At 39.1% G+C, this 17,790-nt stretch overlaps 1 protein-coding gene across 2 annotated transcripts in view; it reads right to left on the bottom strand.

Moving 5' to 3' along the window:
* Window positions 1–5,869: 5,869 nt before the first annotated feature.
* Window positions 5,870–17,790, bottom strand: part of COL1A1 (collagen type I alpha 1 chain) — a 38,434-nt gene continuing 26,513 nt past the window's right edge. For both annotated transcript variants that reach the window (XM_034415441.3, XM_034415442.3), the window contains 14 exons: window positions 17,519–17,572; window positions 16,450–16,611; window positions 15,429–15,536; window positions 14,085–14,192; window positions 13,380–13,433; window positions 13,123–13,230; window positions 12,612–12,665; window positions 12,225–12,332; window positions 11,227–11,280; window positions 10,714–10,821; window positions 10,337–10,619; window positions 9,430–9,620; window positions 9,083–9,325; window positions 5,870–7,813 (listed from right to left, as the gene is read on the bottom strand). In XM_034415441.3, coding sequence (XP_034271332.1) covers window positions 7,667–7,813; window positions 9,083–9,325; window positions 9,430–9,620; window positions 10,337–10,619; window positions 10,714–10,821; window positions 11,227–11,280; window positions 12,225–12,332; window positions 12,612–12,665; window positions 13,123–13,230; window positions 13,380–13,433; window positions 14,085–14,192; window positions 15,429–15,536; window positions 16,450–16,611; window positions 17,519–17,572 — 1,782 coding nt within the window. In that variant the 3' untranslated portion in view covers window positions 5,870–7,666. The remainder of the gene's footprint in view (window positions 7,814–9,082; window positions 9,326–9,429; window positions 9,621–10,336; window positions 10,620–10,713; window positions 10,822–11,226; window positions 11,281–12,224; window positions 12,333–12,611; window positions 12,666–13,122; window positions 13,231–13,379; window positions 13,434–14,084; window positions 14,193–15,428; window positions 15,537–16,449; window positions 16,612–17,518; window positions 17,573–17,790) is intronic.

The following is a 17,790-nucleotide window of genomic DNA, read 5'->3' as shown; positions in this document are numbered from 1 at the left end:
CCTCCAATTAGCATTCCATCTACCTGTTTGAACTTAATTGGGCATTTTAGGGGTCTAGTTTTTATCCCTAATTGTTCAACAATTGGCAGCCCAATTAAACATCTAATACAGCCGGTATCTACTATTGCTTCTAATTCTCCTTGCTCCCCAGTCTCAGACACCAACAATTTCACTTTAATTGAAAAAGGGGGGTGGATGAACTCTATTGGGTCATCTTCATTGTTAGCCTTGCCAGGAGGGGTTCCTTTGGCCAGAAGTTCCTCATTTTCTTCAGTGGGGAGGGGAACCTCTACAGCTTGTCGGGCAAATTGGCTGGTATCTGGAGGCTTTTGTGGAACCCTTCTGCCTCTGGGAGCTGTGGCAGGATGTTGTTGTGGAACCGGTGCAAGTGCCAGACATTAGGAAGCCCGATGACCTGCTTGTCCACAATGGTAGCACTTGATAACCCCTGTAGGTTGAGTAGGAGGGGCCTCAGCAGTCAGAGGACATCTAGCCAAAGTCGTCCTTAGGGGCCTCTCAGATGAGGGTTTGCGGTGTGGGTGAATTTCTCTATCCAGAGCTATTGATATGGTATACCAGTCTTGCAGTCACTCTGGCACCCCTCAGATGCCACAGGCTTTTCTGACTTCCTGATCAATGACTTCTTTAAAATAGTGTAGAAGTATTCTGTCTGGCCAATGCCCAAGATTCCCTGCGACCCATCTAAAGTCCCATGCAAAGTCTTTTATGGGTCAATTACTTTGCTTCATCACCTTTATTGTGGCTTCATTTTCATTGATTTAGTCAGGGTCTTCAAATCTGGTCCGGAACAACTCAACAAAACCTTCAGCATCATTTAGTTCAGCATCCCCCTCATTGTGTAGCTGAGCTATTGAGCCAGAAATGTCTCCTTCATTCATCCCATCTATAATCGCAGATACTAAGTTGTGATTTGTTTCGTACTGTTCTCCATACTGATCTATATGAGTCCAGATTCAGCTGAGGAAGTAAGCCAGTTTGGTAGGTTTACCATCAAATGTTGCTCTAAACTGGGGTGGTGGTGGCTTTGCTGGTGGAATTGCCATGGTAACTGACAGTGGAGCAGGGACCTGCTGTAGCACCACAGATGCTGCAGCATGTAGCGTGGCAAATACCAGCTGTTGAGCTGGAATCTGCAGCAGCGCTGCTGCTGGCTGCTGGATTGTGGCTGGCAGTGGGACAGGGACTGGATGCTGCATGGGTTGTTGAGTTGCAATGGTGGGGGGGAGAGAGGGTTCCAGCCGGCTGCTGGATCAGACCCCACTGCTGTGCCAGGATCGTTGGGGCATATTGGGCCCATGGTGATCCTGAAAAAAGTGGAGCAGATGGTGCTGGTGTCCACTGGCACTGGGCCCAAATGTCAGCATTCTAGAAGAACCCAACCCCAATTAAAACTCTGAGACAGGCATTTTCTCAAAGTTCCCATTTATTAGAGTAGGTATACTGGCACATCTGAGAAAACCCAAATCTGAGAGTTCCGGATTTTCCCTCAGTAAATCAAAACCCCAAATCCAGTTCCTGCACCCATCAGTCCATCACATTGTCCAATTACAATCCTCCCCAACTTGAAACATCACTTCAACCACTCCTCCAGATGCAGGCATACCATGACTTTGACTGAAAAGAATGCTATTATGTCTAACTATATTCCCTCTACTAAATCCTCCCTCCTAGTTTCCCAAGCACAAGAATGTGGCAGCATGGAAGATTCCAGTTTTAATATGGCTTCCAAAGCTGATATCCACACCTTGTCTTTTGCCGTGTTTCCTTGTGTTTTATTTTGCAATAAATGAAGCTGGGGGAGGGGGAGAGGATTGACAACTGTAGGGGGAAGGAGCTATCAATTCCTAAGAAGAAAACAAAACAAAACAAAACAAAACATTATAACTCCCGGACTTTAGATGGATGAGGAAAATTTCACAAGCCAGGAAATGTAAAGCTGAGAGTTCCTGCAAAAGGGAAGCTGAGTATTTGCATCTCCAGAAGAATGGCCTTGGCAGCCTTTCCTCTGGAGCAGGAGCTGAGATGAATGTGAATCAGCCCTGGCAGTGTCAGTGGGATAAAGGAAGACTTCACATTGAAAGAGGACTAAGTGTAAGTACTTCATGCCCTACCAATTAGAATCTTATTGTAATGCTCTTCTCCTTTTAAATAGTATCCATCAAATTGAAAAGAATGTCTGGAAAAACTGAAGAAAAAATGTGAACATAGCACCATTGGAAGATTTTACTTCAGCTTTTTAAAAAATATAATAGAATCATAACTTTATTGTCACTTTGAATGTACACTAATTGACATACATTAAAATGAAATTTCTTTGCATACAGCTCTCAAAGGGTCACTACCTCCAATATACACTACATAAATATGACCAAATGAATGAATGAATGAATACAAAATTATGCATATATCCACATATATCACCCACTCTAGTTTGGATGTATATATGTACATGGCGAGAAAAACGAATTTTGCGAGTTTACCAGACGGATGGTATAGGGAATATAGCTGTTACAGAATCTGGTAGTTCTCCTAGAAATACTTTGAAACCTCCCCCCAGTGGGGAGCAACAGTAACAGACTATAAAGTGGGTGTGTAGGGTCTCTAACAATGCTAACTATAGCTTCCTATAAGCTTCTTTGCTATCCTTACCACTCTCTTTATGGACTTTCTATCTCAGGCACTGCAGTCACCAAACCAAACAGTGATGCAGTTTGTTAAAATACTTTCAATCGTGCCTCTGAAAAAAGTGGCCAGGACAGAAGATATGCTCTCCTCAGCAACACAGAAAATGCAGACGCTGGTTTGCAGCTTCACTAAGGATGATGTGTGGAGAGACCAGTTCAAATTGTTGACCACCTCTACAGCTTCATCCTTAATACTGAGTGGAGTATGATTATGCCGGCTCTTTCTAAAATCTACAATGACCTCTTTTGTTTTATTAACATTTAGAATCAGGTTACTTTTATTGCACTAGTCCACCAGAGCCTTCACCCCACTACTGCCGTGTCTTCCACATAATTCACAATTGTAGCAGATTTGGCACAGCAGTTGTAAGTCATCAAGGTAAACAGTATCGGACTCAAGACACAGTCCTGTGGGGAACCTGTACTCAAGAGATGGAGTTGGAAACTTTTCTTCCAGCTCACAAAAACTGGGGCCTATCAATAAGGAAATCCAGTATTCAATTACATAAAGGAGTATTAAAACCTAATAAGCCCAGTTTGTTCACCAAATGCTGAGGAATTATTGTGTTGAATGCCAAACTAAAATCAACCATCAGCATTCACACATGAGTATTCTTCTCCTCCAGGTGCGCCAAGCTAAGATGAAGCACATAGGAAAGTGCATCTCTAGAATGGTTCTTCCGATAGGCAAACTGTAATGAGTTCAAATGTAGGGGCAAGGTATGAAACCATATAGTTCTTTACCAGTTTCTCAAAACACTTCCTAATGGAAGTGACTGCAACTGAACAGTAATCATTAAGGCATCTGATGATAGTTTTTGGGGGCACTGGTACAATGATTGCAGTTTTAAAACATGATGGGACCATGGCTTGATGCAACAAGAGATTGAAGTTGTCTGTGAGAACAGTGGCCAGCTGGTCAGCACACTCATTAAGTACCCACCCAGGGATATTATCAGGACCAGCAACTTTCTCAGTATTGACTTTCTGCAGGACCTTTTGACCAGCAGTTGGATTAAACCTGAGCACCTGCTCATCAGGAAGGGGGAAAGCCTGCCTTGTTGGAATGTTGTATGTGGCCTCAAACCATCCAAAAAACATTATTTAGCTTGTTTAGAGAATTTTACACATCAGGGAAGCTTTATTTATCAGAACTGAGTTCCTTCGGTGATGGATGTTCTATGATAGGCTACTTCTAGTCAGATTCATCTTGAATGCTAAAAGGAATAAAGGGTCCATTACTGAGAAACTGGAAAAAAAAAGACCCAGAATAATAAAAGTGTGACAACAGCAGGATGAGAGATCAAATGGCAATAGAAGAGACAAGATGAAGTTTTGCTCGATATATCACTATGGAAGGGCTTGAACAAAAGACTGAGAAGCCTTGAAGAAAGAGAGATGTTGGCAGCATCAGAGGGAAAAGTTATTGAAACAGTAATTTTATGCCTTGCATTTGAGCCTTGATCTAAATGCAAAAACCTCTCTCTATTCATTGTGTGTGTTATGTGTTATAAGTTCAATATTCATGAGTTTTGGAGGCCAACTGTGCATTTCTCTATCCAGCTTCTTCTAGTAGGGCAAAATATTTGCTATGTGTGATGTCTCCAGCTTCTGTTTATAAAGCAGCCTTTCATACAAAGAAGCCCACTCCTTGCTAGCTTCTGAATGAGGGCTATTGAACTTTGTTCAACTTTCTGGGCAGGTGGGGGGAAGAGGATGCCCCATTGGATGGGGAAGGTTTTTTTCATGCTCAGAATATCAGGTAAGCAAGAAGAAGGAAAGCTCAACCCCATTTGCAAAGTTCTCAGAGAAGCCAAAAGAGCTATGACAGAACTTGTTAGAAGGGAAAAGAACATCAAAAGAAAATCATAAGTACAGGGCAAAAATGGAGAGAAAGGTGAGGATGGGAATGAATATTCTAGAAGAACATAAAGAAGAAGAGATGAAGAAAAAGCTACAAGTTTGTGTTGGATATCTATCTCATGATGCTGGAGGAAAAGAAAGGAGGCTGTGGAATCTGCAAAGACTGACTACAAATTCCATGTGACAGGATCCAGGGAAGAAAAGTATCAGTTCTTGGATTTATTTTTAGTATCATGTGAGTACCATCCAAACATTTTGGTAAGTCTACTACTTTATTTCTCCTAATCTTGCATCCATTGATCCTTTGTCCCGTCACTTTACTTTTCTGTGGTTATAATCCAATATTTTACCCATTTGGGGTTCCCCTTCCCCAACAAACCTTTCAGCTTTTATGATTTAAAAAGAGAAAGAGTGAATGAGATGGGGGGGGGGGAGGGAGACGTAGTGATGGTGGTGGGGAAGACTTTATGATAAAATAAGAGACAGTCCAGAGAGACAGAAAATGACAAAGCTAAAATGAAATATTGGTGAAAAGTACCTTCTGCAACACATAGAAGGGGAGAAATGAACTGTTCATTTCCAATACTCTGCTAGGCCCCGAGAAGTGGAGAGATGCCCACATATTAAATGAATTTTTATTTGGGGGAAGGAGCCAAGAGAAATCCACGAAGGGGCCATTTTGCTTAATATTTGTGATTTTTAATGGTGTTTAACTTCGGCCAGTTAAAAAAAAAAGGCAAGCTCCATGGTGGTGCTGTAGGGTGAGAGAAATAATGAAAAAATCTAGATGTCACTATAGGGGAATAGCAGAGGAAAGAATAATTGGCATATAAAGAGAAGTAGGACAGAGCAAGCAAAATGAGAAACAATAGGAAAGGAATAAAGAAAAAACTATTAAGCCTTTTTGGACTCATTTTCTCTGACTAGAGTTATATATTCTTAAGAATAATATATATATATATTTAATTGTTGTGGTTTCTTCTACTGAGATACATAGAAAGGATGGATCTCTGGTGAAAATTTATCAGCATCCTTACAAATCTAGTCTCATTATTCCTTCTAAGAAGGCAGGGTTTGTTTATGTCTTCAGTGGTAAGACTACCAGATCTGAGCTGAAAAATACCTGGGTAATTACTTGAAGGATCTGATAGCCTTTTTTAAAGCTGTTATGCTTGCAAGTATGGATATTTCCAAAATGTATATAAATTATAATCCCAATCCCTCCCATCAGCCAGTACCCCAACCACCAGGAGTGGGACCTCCTGGCCTTGCATGAAGAAAAGTCTGAAGAACAACTGATATATTTGGATCATTTCACATGCTTTATTTCAGCAGTCAAAATAATTAAAAACATCTCAAATTATTATACATATACAAAATAGGTACAGAATCTTCGGTCGGTCATATTCCCTAGAACATCTGCCTCTTGTTACAGAGATGAATGGATTTGCTTGAACTTGAACCCACAGGGGAAAAAAAAAAGAAGAGTTAAGGTGACAAAGGTTGAGAGAAAAGAAGAGGTAGAAGAAAGGAAAAGGTTGTGGTTTTTTTAGCAATGAATGAAGACCATTAAAGAGCAAGAAGACTCAGCACAAGAATTTGCTAGCAGGGTAAAAAAACGAAGGGGGGGGGAGAAAGAGTGATGGTGATGGAGAAGATCTGGATGGATGGGAAAAAAGGCAAGCCAAAAAGTAATCCACCTGCTTTACAAGAGAACAACAGAAAATTTTCAGACCTTGATCCCTTGTAGCAATGTCTAATTATTAATTTTTTTGTCATCCTGGTTTCTTTTTGCTTGTTAAGAAAATTAGCACCGTTTGAAAATTCACAAGTATCTTTGGGCACCAAGACACTAATTCTATTTCCCCCCTTCCTTCTAATACTTCCATTTCTATAGCACCGAACAGGCTGCTCTTAGCAACAGAATTTGCTTGGAGCAAAAGTTGTTTTAAGTTTCACCACTTCAAAAATAATTCCATGGGACCTGAACATTATTAACATAGCAGACGAAAAGAATAAAATAAAATAAAGAGACACAGTTAGCACCTTTTGCTAAACTTGGAACCGTGCCTTGTTTCCTGGTCCCCCTCAGCCTGGTGATGGCATTGAAAAAAAACTCCAAAACTACCGCAAAGAACTTGGAAATCACAATTGTGAGGTAGCTGTCCATTACAATAATAACATACATTTAACATTGCAATTTCTCTGCTTTCTGTATTAGCCATTTATTTTTCTTCACTTGTTCACCGACAACATATTTGTAGCTCTTTTCTCCACTTGTTCTGCTTTTTTTAAAAAAAATAACCTCTAACTGTCTTTGCAGGTATATTAGTATTATTAGCTGTTAACACTTGTCCAAATTTGTATTTGTGTTGAAAACCATTCATTGCCACACCTATATTTAGAAGTAATTAAACTCCTTTCTATTGCCGGCTGAACAAAACAGAAAAAAAAATGCACTTACAATGGCTGAAAGAATAATCTTTTCTGTGGTATTGCTCTGTATAAAAACAAAAATGTAAAATTGCCAGCAGAGAAAGATGGCCTATAAGGAAATTTTGGGGTCTTTTTTCACTTCCAGGTTAAAGGGTAAGTTTACAATAATTAGGAGGATGTTATGGGCAGGCTGTAAGACTAGTTTAGCATTGCTTTTTTGTTGCTTTGGAAGCAACAGATTTTTTTCTTCCCCCCCACCCCAAGAATTGTAGTTAATATTCAGGTGTTTCTTAGCTGGTACTGATTTTTATCATTTTGTATGGTAACTCTATATATTTATTTGGAATGTGCAAATTGTGATCCCAAGATATTACATGATTTTAAAAATGAAGAAGGTAAAATCAAGCCATTCTGTCTTTGGTGATTCTAATTAAAAAAAAAAAAAGTCAAGCAAGTGGATGCATTTCCTTAATTATTTTTCAAAAGTCATTTATTTTTATTTTTTTTGGTTTAATGCTTTTTTTGGTTTTTTTTTAACGGAAACGAAAATAGTTTTAGAGATGATGGATAGAAAAAGACACAAATTCAAGTCCATGTGAAATTTCCTTCTTTTTTGGCTGTTTTTTATTTTATTTTTAAAACTGTCAGGTTTCCTTTGGGGTTTACAAGTAGCAGACTGGTCCAATATCCAAGCCGAATTCCTGGTCTGGAGCACCAATGTCCATTGGAGCCACATCAATGATGGGCAACCGGGAAGTTTTTGTTGTCGTGTATTCAATGACTGTCTTTCCCCAAGTGTTGGTGTGACTCTGTAAAGGAAATGAAAATGGTATGAAATTACAAATGCTATATATGCTATATAAGGCATTCATCAGAGATCTGTGTTCTTTAATCCTGATTCCCCATTCCTCAGCCTGAAAACAACTAGAGCTTTGAAATTCAAATTCTTAAATTTGAATACATGGCGAGAGGAATCATCAAGCCTTCACCTCTTGTTCTATTTCTTAACTTTCAAGTGCACAGCAGCACCTACCTCTAAGAATCTTAGTGAAGATTTAACTACAAGTATGGACATTTTGCTATTCTGCAAAGATCTCAATGTAGGACAGATCTTTTATCTCATAGTTATTATTTTTATAAATAATCCAAGATGGCAAACATACTCGCTTTTATCCTTCCTCCTCCTATTTTCCCCACCATAACAACCCTGTGAGGTGTGCTGGGTGGAGAGACAGTGACTGGCCTAAAGTCACCCAATTGGCTTTCATGCCTAAAGTGGGGTGAAAAACTCACAATCTCCTGGTTTCTAGCCTGATGCCTTAGTTACTAGACCAAACTGTCTCTTTAAAAAATATCTTGCAAATTAGGAACATCAGATACATAAGATTATGATCCTCATCTTGAACCCAACACTAGAAACTAGTAGAAAGTTAAAATATCAAGGAACAACATTTGTCTGCAGAACAGGATCTCTTAATGGTTCATGGGCCTCCAACACTGAATGGACTGATGTTTCTCTTACTCAAGTATTCAAACTAATGGGTACAGAGATATATTTCTTTATACTGACTGAATTAATTGGATTGGCAAATCAGCATTCATTTTTTATTCAGAAGAGAGACATTATTTTCCAGTTTTTGACTTAGTTGCTTCATATTTACTGTGTTTTAAATCTTAAAATATTCCTGGTATTAATCCTGGATTCAGAACATGGAAAATATTTTGATGCAGGGAGAGAAAAACGAATGGCCTTCCCACACACACAGCAGTATATAACATATTCAAATATTTCTGCCTGTGTCTAGGACAATTTTAAAAAGCAGATGATGTCCCTGTGTTTTACTGCAAGCCAGCTGCTCCATCTAAAGCAGGGCCCCCTAACCTTTTGGGGACCAGGGACTGGTTCCCTGGAGAAAGATTTTTCCACGGACTGGAGAGGGTGTGGTTTCGCATGCTGCCTGCATCCCACGGATGGGCCTTCCTTTGTTTGCATGGCTTAGTTGCTGGCATGCCACCAACTGATGCCAGTCTATGGATTAGGGGTTGTGGACCCTGATGTAAAAGACATGAAGACTCACCGTGCAGCCATCCTCAATAACTGAATAGGTGAAACGGCTGTTGCCCTCTCCTCTCATTTCAATTTCATTGGAGCCCTGGAGGAGCAGAGATTTCTTCAGGTTTCCGGTTTGTTGATCCATGTAAGCTATACTGTTTTTGCAGTGGTAGGTGATGTTCTGGGAAGCCTCAGTGGACATCAGGCGCAAGAAGGTCAGTTGGATGGCAACATCAGCTGGGTTGGATCCCTCACTACCATATTCAAACTACCAAGAGAAAAAAAAATGTGAAATAGCATTTACCTCATCTCCTGTAGAAATCCCTCCACAACACCCAGAAACAATGTGTTGCTTAATCTTTCCTGTCTCACCTGGAAGCCATCGGGCATAGTCTCTCCAAACCAGACATGTTTCTTCTCCTTGAAGTTCTGGCTGGTATACCAGTTCTTCTGTGCAATAGTGGCCTGAGTTGGGTAGACACAGCTCTGACCAGTCTCCATATTACAATAGACTTCGATGGCATCCAGATTGCAGCCTTGGTTGGGATCAATCCAATACATGCCTATTTATGGGGGGAAAATAAATGAGTAATTTGACAGACAATGATTTTGAACATAATTCTCATTTATTTCATCCACTAAAGAGGACTGGTTGGCTTATCTTCTCTGTTCCTTCTTTTCTGTAGCATTTTTCCATGCTATAGGTTCTTTGTTCCAAGTGGCTTCTCCATCTCCTAAAATATATGCAACTTTTGATAGTTGTAATGGTGGTGATGTTTAGATATGCCTCTATGAAAATAATGGGCCTAAGGATAATTAGCAGGGGCATGACCATATGCAATAAAAGTAGATGTCAATTCATCACTTTCTAATATCACTAATCGAAAGAAGAAAGAACTTTCTAATTTAAGTTACTTCTCTTTGAAGAGTTGGAAAAGTTGGAACAGGCAACAGTGGTTAATTTGTTGTAACTCTCTTGGAAAGAGAATCTCATTAAGACCTATGCAGATCATATTCTGCAGAAAGAAAACATTCTTAATAGAATTAATATTTCTGTGAAATTTCTGAATATTCTACTCAAAGGATCTTCCCGCTCCCTGCTGAATCAATAGCTATGTTGTAAATAACTAGTTAATGAAAGCATGCAAGAAAAAGATCAGCAGTGCAAGAAGAAAGAACAGCAATTCTGACAGCAGAAGGCAACGTATTCAGATACAAAGATTATTTATAGCAGTAAATACTGTTCTAGAAGCTCAGATATGGCTTCTCCTGCACTTACCACTCTTCCATTCTCCATGGCACATCTTCAGGTCACGGCAACTACGGGCTGGGTTCTTACGGGTACCTTCAGGGCTACGGATGTTCTCAATCTGAAGAGAAAGGCTCTTGAGGGTAGTGTCAACTTCCAGGTCACGGTCACGCATTACATTAGCATCATCAGCTCTATAGTAGCGGCCACCATCATGAGCTTTCTCCTGAGGAGGTTGGGGCAGGAAGCTGAAGTCAAAGCCACCGCTAGGTGGGCCTGGGGGACCAGGAGGTCCAGGAGGTCCAGCAGGACCCTGCAGGAGGAATATGAAGAGAACAATAATTAAAGGCAAAGATCTTTTCAACTCATTGTAGGTAAATTGTGATATTTCTAGAATCATTACATACAGCAGGGCCAACATCACCAGTACGACCACGAGGTCCAGGTGGGCCAATGGGACCAGGGAGACCATTCAGACCATCTTTGCCAGAGGAACCAGCAGATCCAGGGGGACCCTGTCAAGAAGGAGAAAATTCATTATTAGTGAGCATTTGGCTTAAGATGGAAAAGCAAAAAAGAAAAGCTAAAATAAGACACATCCAGCAAGTCTCATTTTATAACAGGTTACATCTCTTTTCTTCTAAAATAATACTATTTGTTTGCTGAGCATTAGAATCCAATTCAACATTGAAATACATTTCTCACATTTGTCTCAACAAAATTACAGCCTCGGGTTTTTTTTTAGAATACTAGAGTTTTATGTTATCCTCAGCTTGCAATATCTCGTTCTTTCCAGTTATTGCATTCTGATCCTGCATGCTGGGTCAGATTCAAGGTATTTCAGGTTGTTCTCAGAGTTCCCTTATTCATTCTGGATGGTTATAACACAGCAGATAATGTTAAAGAATAATCATACTTACTCTTGGACCAGCAGGACCAGATGCACCAGAGGGACCTTGTTCACCAGGAGAGCCCTATATCAGAAAAGAAACGTCAATTACCAAATCATCTAGATAGATGTTTGGCTATCTTAATACAATGACAAATGAGAAAGCTGAAATCCCAACCTTAATAGTGGCTTAAAAATCGGTGAAGTATGTCTGATAATGTTTAATATGAAATGTTGGGCTTCTTAATTGCCCATATTATCTCTCACTCTCTGGCAAATGGCTTCTCTCATGGACTCAAGGAATCAATATATATGCAGTGCACATGGAAGTATGTACATATGTCTGTGTATAGTCTTTGGGATCACTTAAATAAATGTTTGAATATATAACACAATGGAGGAATACTTTTCTGCATGAAGGGAGAATATTAACCAAAGATTGATGTTTTTGAAAGTCTGTATTTCTTTGCCAATTGGGTGGCCTTGAATTTGTGTCTACTATTATAAGAAAACACAATATGCAAAATGTTTTGAGGCCTACTGCATTATACTAGTGTCAGTTTACATAACACTCCTACTGTTGATTTCAAAGAGGTAAATTTGAATTTATTAATTTGTAAATTGATTTGTAAAGAAAAATGTTTGATGAGGGCAGATAGTTCTGGTATCAACAGCTCAGAAACCTACCTACAATCTAAGCATTGAAGGTCCCATTTAATCATTTTCTACAAAACTACAGCATTGAGTTAAACTCCTTAATAAGATGTTTGGATTAGGAAGTTTGTTTGAATTGGAATACTCTTTTCTAAACAGTGAGCATGAAAAGCTACAAAATTTGTGATATTTTTCAAAGTCTACATTATAATAAATTACACATGAATCCAGATCTGAAATGTTAAGACAATGGGATTGACATGGAAATTGACTGACTTAATGGACTAACATAGAACACATATCCCTCCTCTTTTTTTAACCAAAGAAAGCTAAAAAAAAAAAAAAGTTGAATCTTGTTCAATTACAGATACTCACAGGGGGACCAGGGGGACCCTGAAGACCAGAGAATCCTCTGTGTCCCTTCATGCCTCTTTCACCTTGTTCACCACTCTCACCCTTGTCACCACGAGGACCTTGTGCACCCTGGGAAAAGATCGGAAGAAAGTTTTTAAAAATCAGTTTTTAACAAACCCAGCAAAACCTATTGAAGACCATTTCTTTGTAGGCATTTCGGCTACCGAAAATATTGGTTGCTAGCCTAGGGCAAAAATAGCATATATGTGGACAACAACAAAGTCAACTACATTCATTCAGTGCTGAATGGCAAGACTCTTGGAACAACATCTAACATAACAACCAGAATATCCTTTAAATTAGGTGGTTTCTTTTGAAAAAAAGAAGTATTTTGAAACTCTAACTTACCGCAGGACCACGAGCACCAGCAGGACCAGCGGGACCAGCAGGACCAGCAGGACCCTGAAGAAAAGAAGAGGAGAAAATGTTCACATCATTAATTATCTCCACTCACTATTCATTTCTTTGGGAAATCAGTCATTCTATGCAATTGTTTCTTTTCAAGCAAGAAGTCTAGAACTGAGTTATATTTTACTTTACAAGGAACAAATCTTTATTATTATTATTATTATTATTATTATTATTGAGACAGTAGCTTCAATTTCTCTTTTGTTTCCACAACTATGAGTCTAACTGGACATTCAGTGAAGAATCAATGACATTTTATCAAAAAGAGAAGTGAGCTTGATTTTTGGAACATGAAAATCAATTGGAAATCAGTTGTTTTGGATTAATATTCTCTTGCGCACATGAAAGCACAACTCTTGGGACAGGGAAGGATCCCTCGGGTATTTGGAAAAAGGTTTCTCTTGCTACATATAAAACATGGCATAAGAATGAAAAAAAAAAGCTCACTTACACTCTCACCACGCTCTCCGTTCTTGCCAGCAGGACCAACAGGGCCAGGGGCACCAGGGGCGCCAGGAGCACCAGGAGCACCAGCTGGGCCAGTCTCACCACGATCACCCTATTTGGGAAAGACAAAGGGGGAGAATCGGCATGAAGCCAGCCTTTATTTCAAATATGATTTGAATATGATTTGTTTGAAAATGATTATCTTGCAGCGTTGGTAAGTTCTTGATACTTGGTGATTCATATCAATAACTAATAACTCACCTTGGGACCAGCAGCACCGTCACGTCCAGGAGCACCTTCAGCACCGGGAGCACCCTGTGAATCAAGAAAGAAGGGAGGCAGATTAAACAAGGTGGCAAGATCAAGGAAATTCAGAACTTGAACTTGAGCGCAATAGAGAATTTAGAATCCTATCCTGACAAAGAATTCCAGGCTCTCCCATGAAGTATTTAATTTGAATGCATCACTATATGAAATAGCTCTATCCCAAGTCAAACCTTGGGATATTACTTAGGGTATTTAGCGAGAATACCCCTCCAAGGTCTCCAGCAGAAGTCTTTTAAACAGGAGTTTTGAATGCTAAAAACTGAATTCAAGATTTTAATATATCTAATCATTGTCATTTCTTATATCTAATCATTATTTTTTTCCTGAAGGTCCCTTGTACTGAATCCAACCTCTGGTTCATTTAGCCTCCACCTTTCTGATACTTTAAAGCTCTCTAAGGTCTCAAACACAGATCTTTCATGAATTTCCCACTGCTCTTTTAGCTAGACAGTTTATGAATTGAACTGGGGACACTCTGTGTAACACTGAATATGTTCTACCTCTATGGGATGGCAAAGCTACAAATGTCTATTTTGAAATTAAAAGTAGCAAATTTGATGACACTAAACTTGCACAGAGGAATGAAAATGTTGAGGAGAGCTGGAAGCATCAAACTCTTTTGGAAAAATGAACACGCACCTCACGTCCAGCTTCACCAGGGGGTCCAGCCAATCCAGGGGGTCCAACTGGGCCAGGAGGACCACGTTCACCAGCGGAACCAGATGGACCTTGTTTGCCGGGTTCACCCTATGGACCGCAAAAGAGAATGCAATGCTATGATTCACATGAACTGCTGTTCCAAAGAGGGGAAGAAGAATAAAATTTTATAGATTATGAATGATATTCTCTAGTACTTAGTATCTGGGAAAATATTAATAAAAGGATCTGTTCAAAATTCAAGGCATAAGATACACAGTAAGATACAATATTTTGCTGCCTGATTTGGATTGCTTAAATCAAAATGCATAGTCAGCCAGCTAACTTGATCGTAAATCTTCTCTTTTTCTCCTAGTATATTAAAGAGTTAAGCATTTGCTGCTTTTTCATGACAAGCCAAATCTGATCAACCCAAAATCTCACTCTTCCTGTTGGAATACCAGCTCTGGGAAAGGTGCTTGTTCTAAGGATTAATGCAAGGCAAGATTGCTCACTTTACCTAAATTCTAAATCAGGATGCAAGACAGGGGGGAAAAATCAACTCTGATTGAAAGATTTACAGTCAGAATTTTTGTAACCAAATATCTTCCAAAATTAATTCCAGATGCTGTTTCTGCAGTTGAAGAGTCCTTTTATGTTATTGTAACATATTATTTAAAATAGAATTCCAGGAATATGTGAAGTACATTTCTCAGAAAAGACTGGCCTCTCAACAAGGAACCAGGGCTTTTAAACCCAGAAAATCCATCAACTATTTTGAAGGCCTAGCAACATGACTGAGATAAATACTTGAATAGACAATCAGTAGTCTGTGGGTTTATGTTTTGTTAGGGCCAACGGGGCCTCTTATGATGAAAAAAAAAACATCTTTTCAAACTTGAGATGTCCAACTTGTAGCTGGAGGAAAAGGAAAAGCTATAAATTGTGCAAAAATCTGGGCTTCATGGTCAAACAAGTAGCTACAGAGTCGTGATTAGTGAAAATATTGAGTGATGCTTTGCTCTGTGTGAAATTTTGAAACTCTATTGCTCCATTAGGAAATACTGCTACATATCTTTTTAGTGCAACCTCAGTACGGAGGAAAATCTACCACTAGTAGAAAACAAAATGTATCTCTGCAGCAAAGCACATTAATATTATCACAAATGGGGAAACAAACAAATCAAGTCCATATGTGTGAATTCTCCTAGGAAACCTCAGATATTTTTTTTTCCAGTATTCTGCTTCTTTCTTGGAGATCAAAGTTTATAAAGCTAAAGAATAAAAATGGATCCATGTTGCATTTCTGAAAATGTCAGTTGATTGAATTGAAAGAAAAGTACTCACAGTGGGGCCAGGAAGTCCAGGGAATCCTCTCTCTCCTCGTTGCCCAGGAAGACCAACTACACCACGTTGTCCAGCAATACCTTGTGGGCCAGGAGTACCAGGGGCGCCCTATAAAACAAAACAACATAGATTTTTAGAAACAAGGCATAGATTTAGTGGACAATCAGGTTTCTTTTTTATGAGTAGTATGCTCTACCAAATTTCCCATCCTTGATTCTTCAATGATTTATAGACTGTACATGTCTTCAGCTAACATTGAACATTAGTTTAGAGAAGATGATGGAACTAGACCTCAATAACTAAATAGCAAGCAGTGTGTTGTCCCTTCTGGATAAAAGAATTTTGGAGGGTTTAGATGAAGGAGAAAACTGGTGGATGCCCTGATACTTTTTAACATTGCAAGTAATATCATTCTTCCCTAGTTTTCCAACCCATATCCTTCCTGAATAGGAGTTCCAATCCTCTGGATGGCTGAATGTGAAACTCCCTACAGAAGACTCTGAGATTTTTATGTGTTATGCTTTTTTATTCAAAACAACATAAGCAAACAAATAAAACTAGTAAATATAATTATACAAAGGGAGGAAACCATTTTTTTTTAAAAAAAGAGTAACCAAAATGTAACATTTGAATATCTTTTCCAACTTGGGGATCCCCAGTTGTGCATAGTTAGATATCCAGAAATGGCTGTTGTAAGATTTCTGGGACATTTCCAGGTTGCTGAGATTGGGGAAGCCTGATCCAGGGGATATAGGGTTTCTTATGACAAGGAGCAGCCTTTGCCCAGAAAAAGATGCAGAACGTTATAGATATTACCAATTGCCATGAAAATGGGTGGTAGCTGCATGAAAAGGCATACTGTAACATTATCCCCAGGGAAGGATGCCTTTCAATATTAGCTTAAGACAAATTTGTATTCAAAAAGTTATTGCTAGATGTAATAGGGAGACTTCTCAAGGAGGAGATGCCCAACTTGACTCAAACATTTCATTTAAGAGAAGTGAATTTTAGATTTACTTACAGCAGGTCCATCAGCACCAGGAGATCCTTTCTCACCAGAAGGTCCAGGTGGGCCAGCAGGTCCGGCTTCACCAGGGCGTCCAGCAGGTCCAGTCTCACCACGGGGTCCTTTGCTTCCTTCCTTTCCACTAGGGCCAGGTGGGCCAGGAAGACCAATGTTGCCCTTTGGGAAAAGAAAGGCAATAGGCCTATCAGCCACTGCAACACCCAGCCAAAAGATTGTATTCAACAATATATATTTTTTAATATATATCTTTATTAAATGAGGGGCTCTGGATGGGGATACAATTATGCTTCAAATCGGACAGATCACTCTGGATGAGCAAAATTTTCTCTCCTTTGGCTAATCATTTTAGTTGTTTGTTTCTTAAGGCCTGTTCAAGGAAACTGACTCACCACATTTTGAACAAGAGGTATGTTGAAAAAAGTCCAGCATTTTCAATTGACAGACATTGATTCAATGAAATTTGAGGAATTCATGGTGAGGGTTTTAATATTATCCTCTTAGAGATCTTAACCTGCCCTCTCTAACAACTCCCAGAATTCCCTGAGAAATAAGGTATATCTATCATATCAGTATTATATATTCCTGATACACTTTTCTTGTTCATTCCTTCACTTTGTTGTGTATTTCTGAACTGAAATATCCACAAAATATCCACAACACTGAAATACTAAGCTGCACTTCATTATAAACGTTTTAATTTTTGGGCTGACCTCTTTCAGTCAACAATTTATAAAAAAAACTGGTTGCAAAGCCTATTTGTAAGTAGAATATTTTAAAGCTTCCAGTTCAGAGTTAAACATTAGATTGAATACTCATTGAAATTAATAAATTTTTAGTCTCAAGAAAGAGACAAAGGAAAATTAATTGGCATTTAACTCATGCAATATTAAGACTTGAATTTCTTCAGCTTTCTCTCACATTGGTAACATTTCCTCTTTATAATTAACATTATGATCCTCATTTGCAAAAGGGGGCAAAATTCTCCTTGTGAATTATCTCCCCCTGATGGCCATTTTGAAGTTTTATTTAAACAATTTATTGCCGAAACTGTGTGGTTACTTACAGATGGGCCAGGAGGTCCAACTCTTCCAGCAGCTCCGGGGAATCCAGTAGCACCCTATAAAAATAAAGAAACATTCCATTTTCAATTATCCTTTCCTACAAAAGAAGACTAACACAAGTTCACCGAATAGACCATGTTCCAGCGAATGCAATTGTTTAAAGGGGTTTTGCTCTGATTCACAAATGTGAAAGCTGGTGTGAAAAGCTCTCTCAGACCTTTTAACACCTTGTCTGGATGCACCACTGTTTCTTATTTACATGGAGATGCTTTTA

Source organism: Pantherophis guttatus, chromosome 4, assembly GCF_059756535.1.
Source record: "Pantherophis guttatus breed Tessera chromosome 4, ASM5975653v1, whole genome shotgun sequence".
In the NCBI taxonomy this organism is placed as follows: Eukaryota; Metazoa; Chordata; class Lepidosauria; order Squamata; family Colubridae; genus Pantherophis; species Pantherophis guttatus.
The sequence above is the reverse complement of the archived record's forward strand: the minus strand, read 5'-3'. Positions and strand labels throughout refer to the sequence as shown.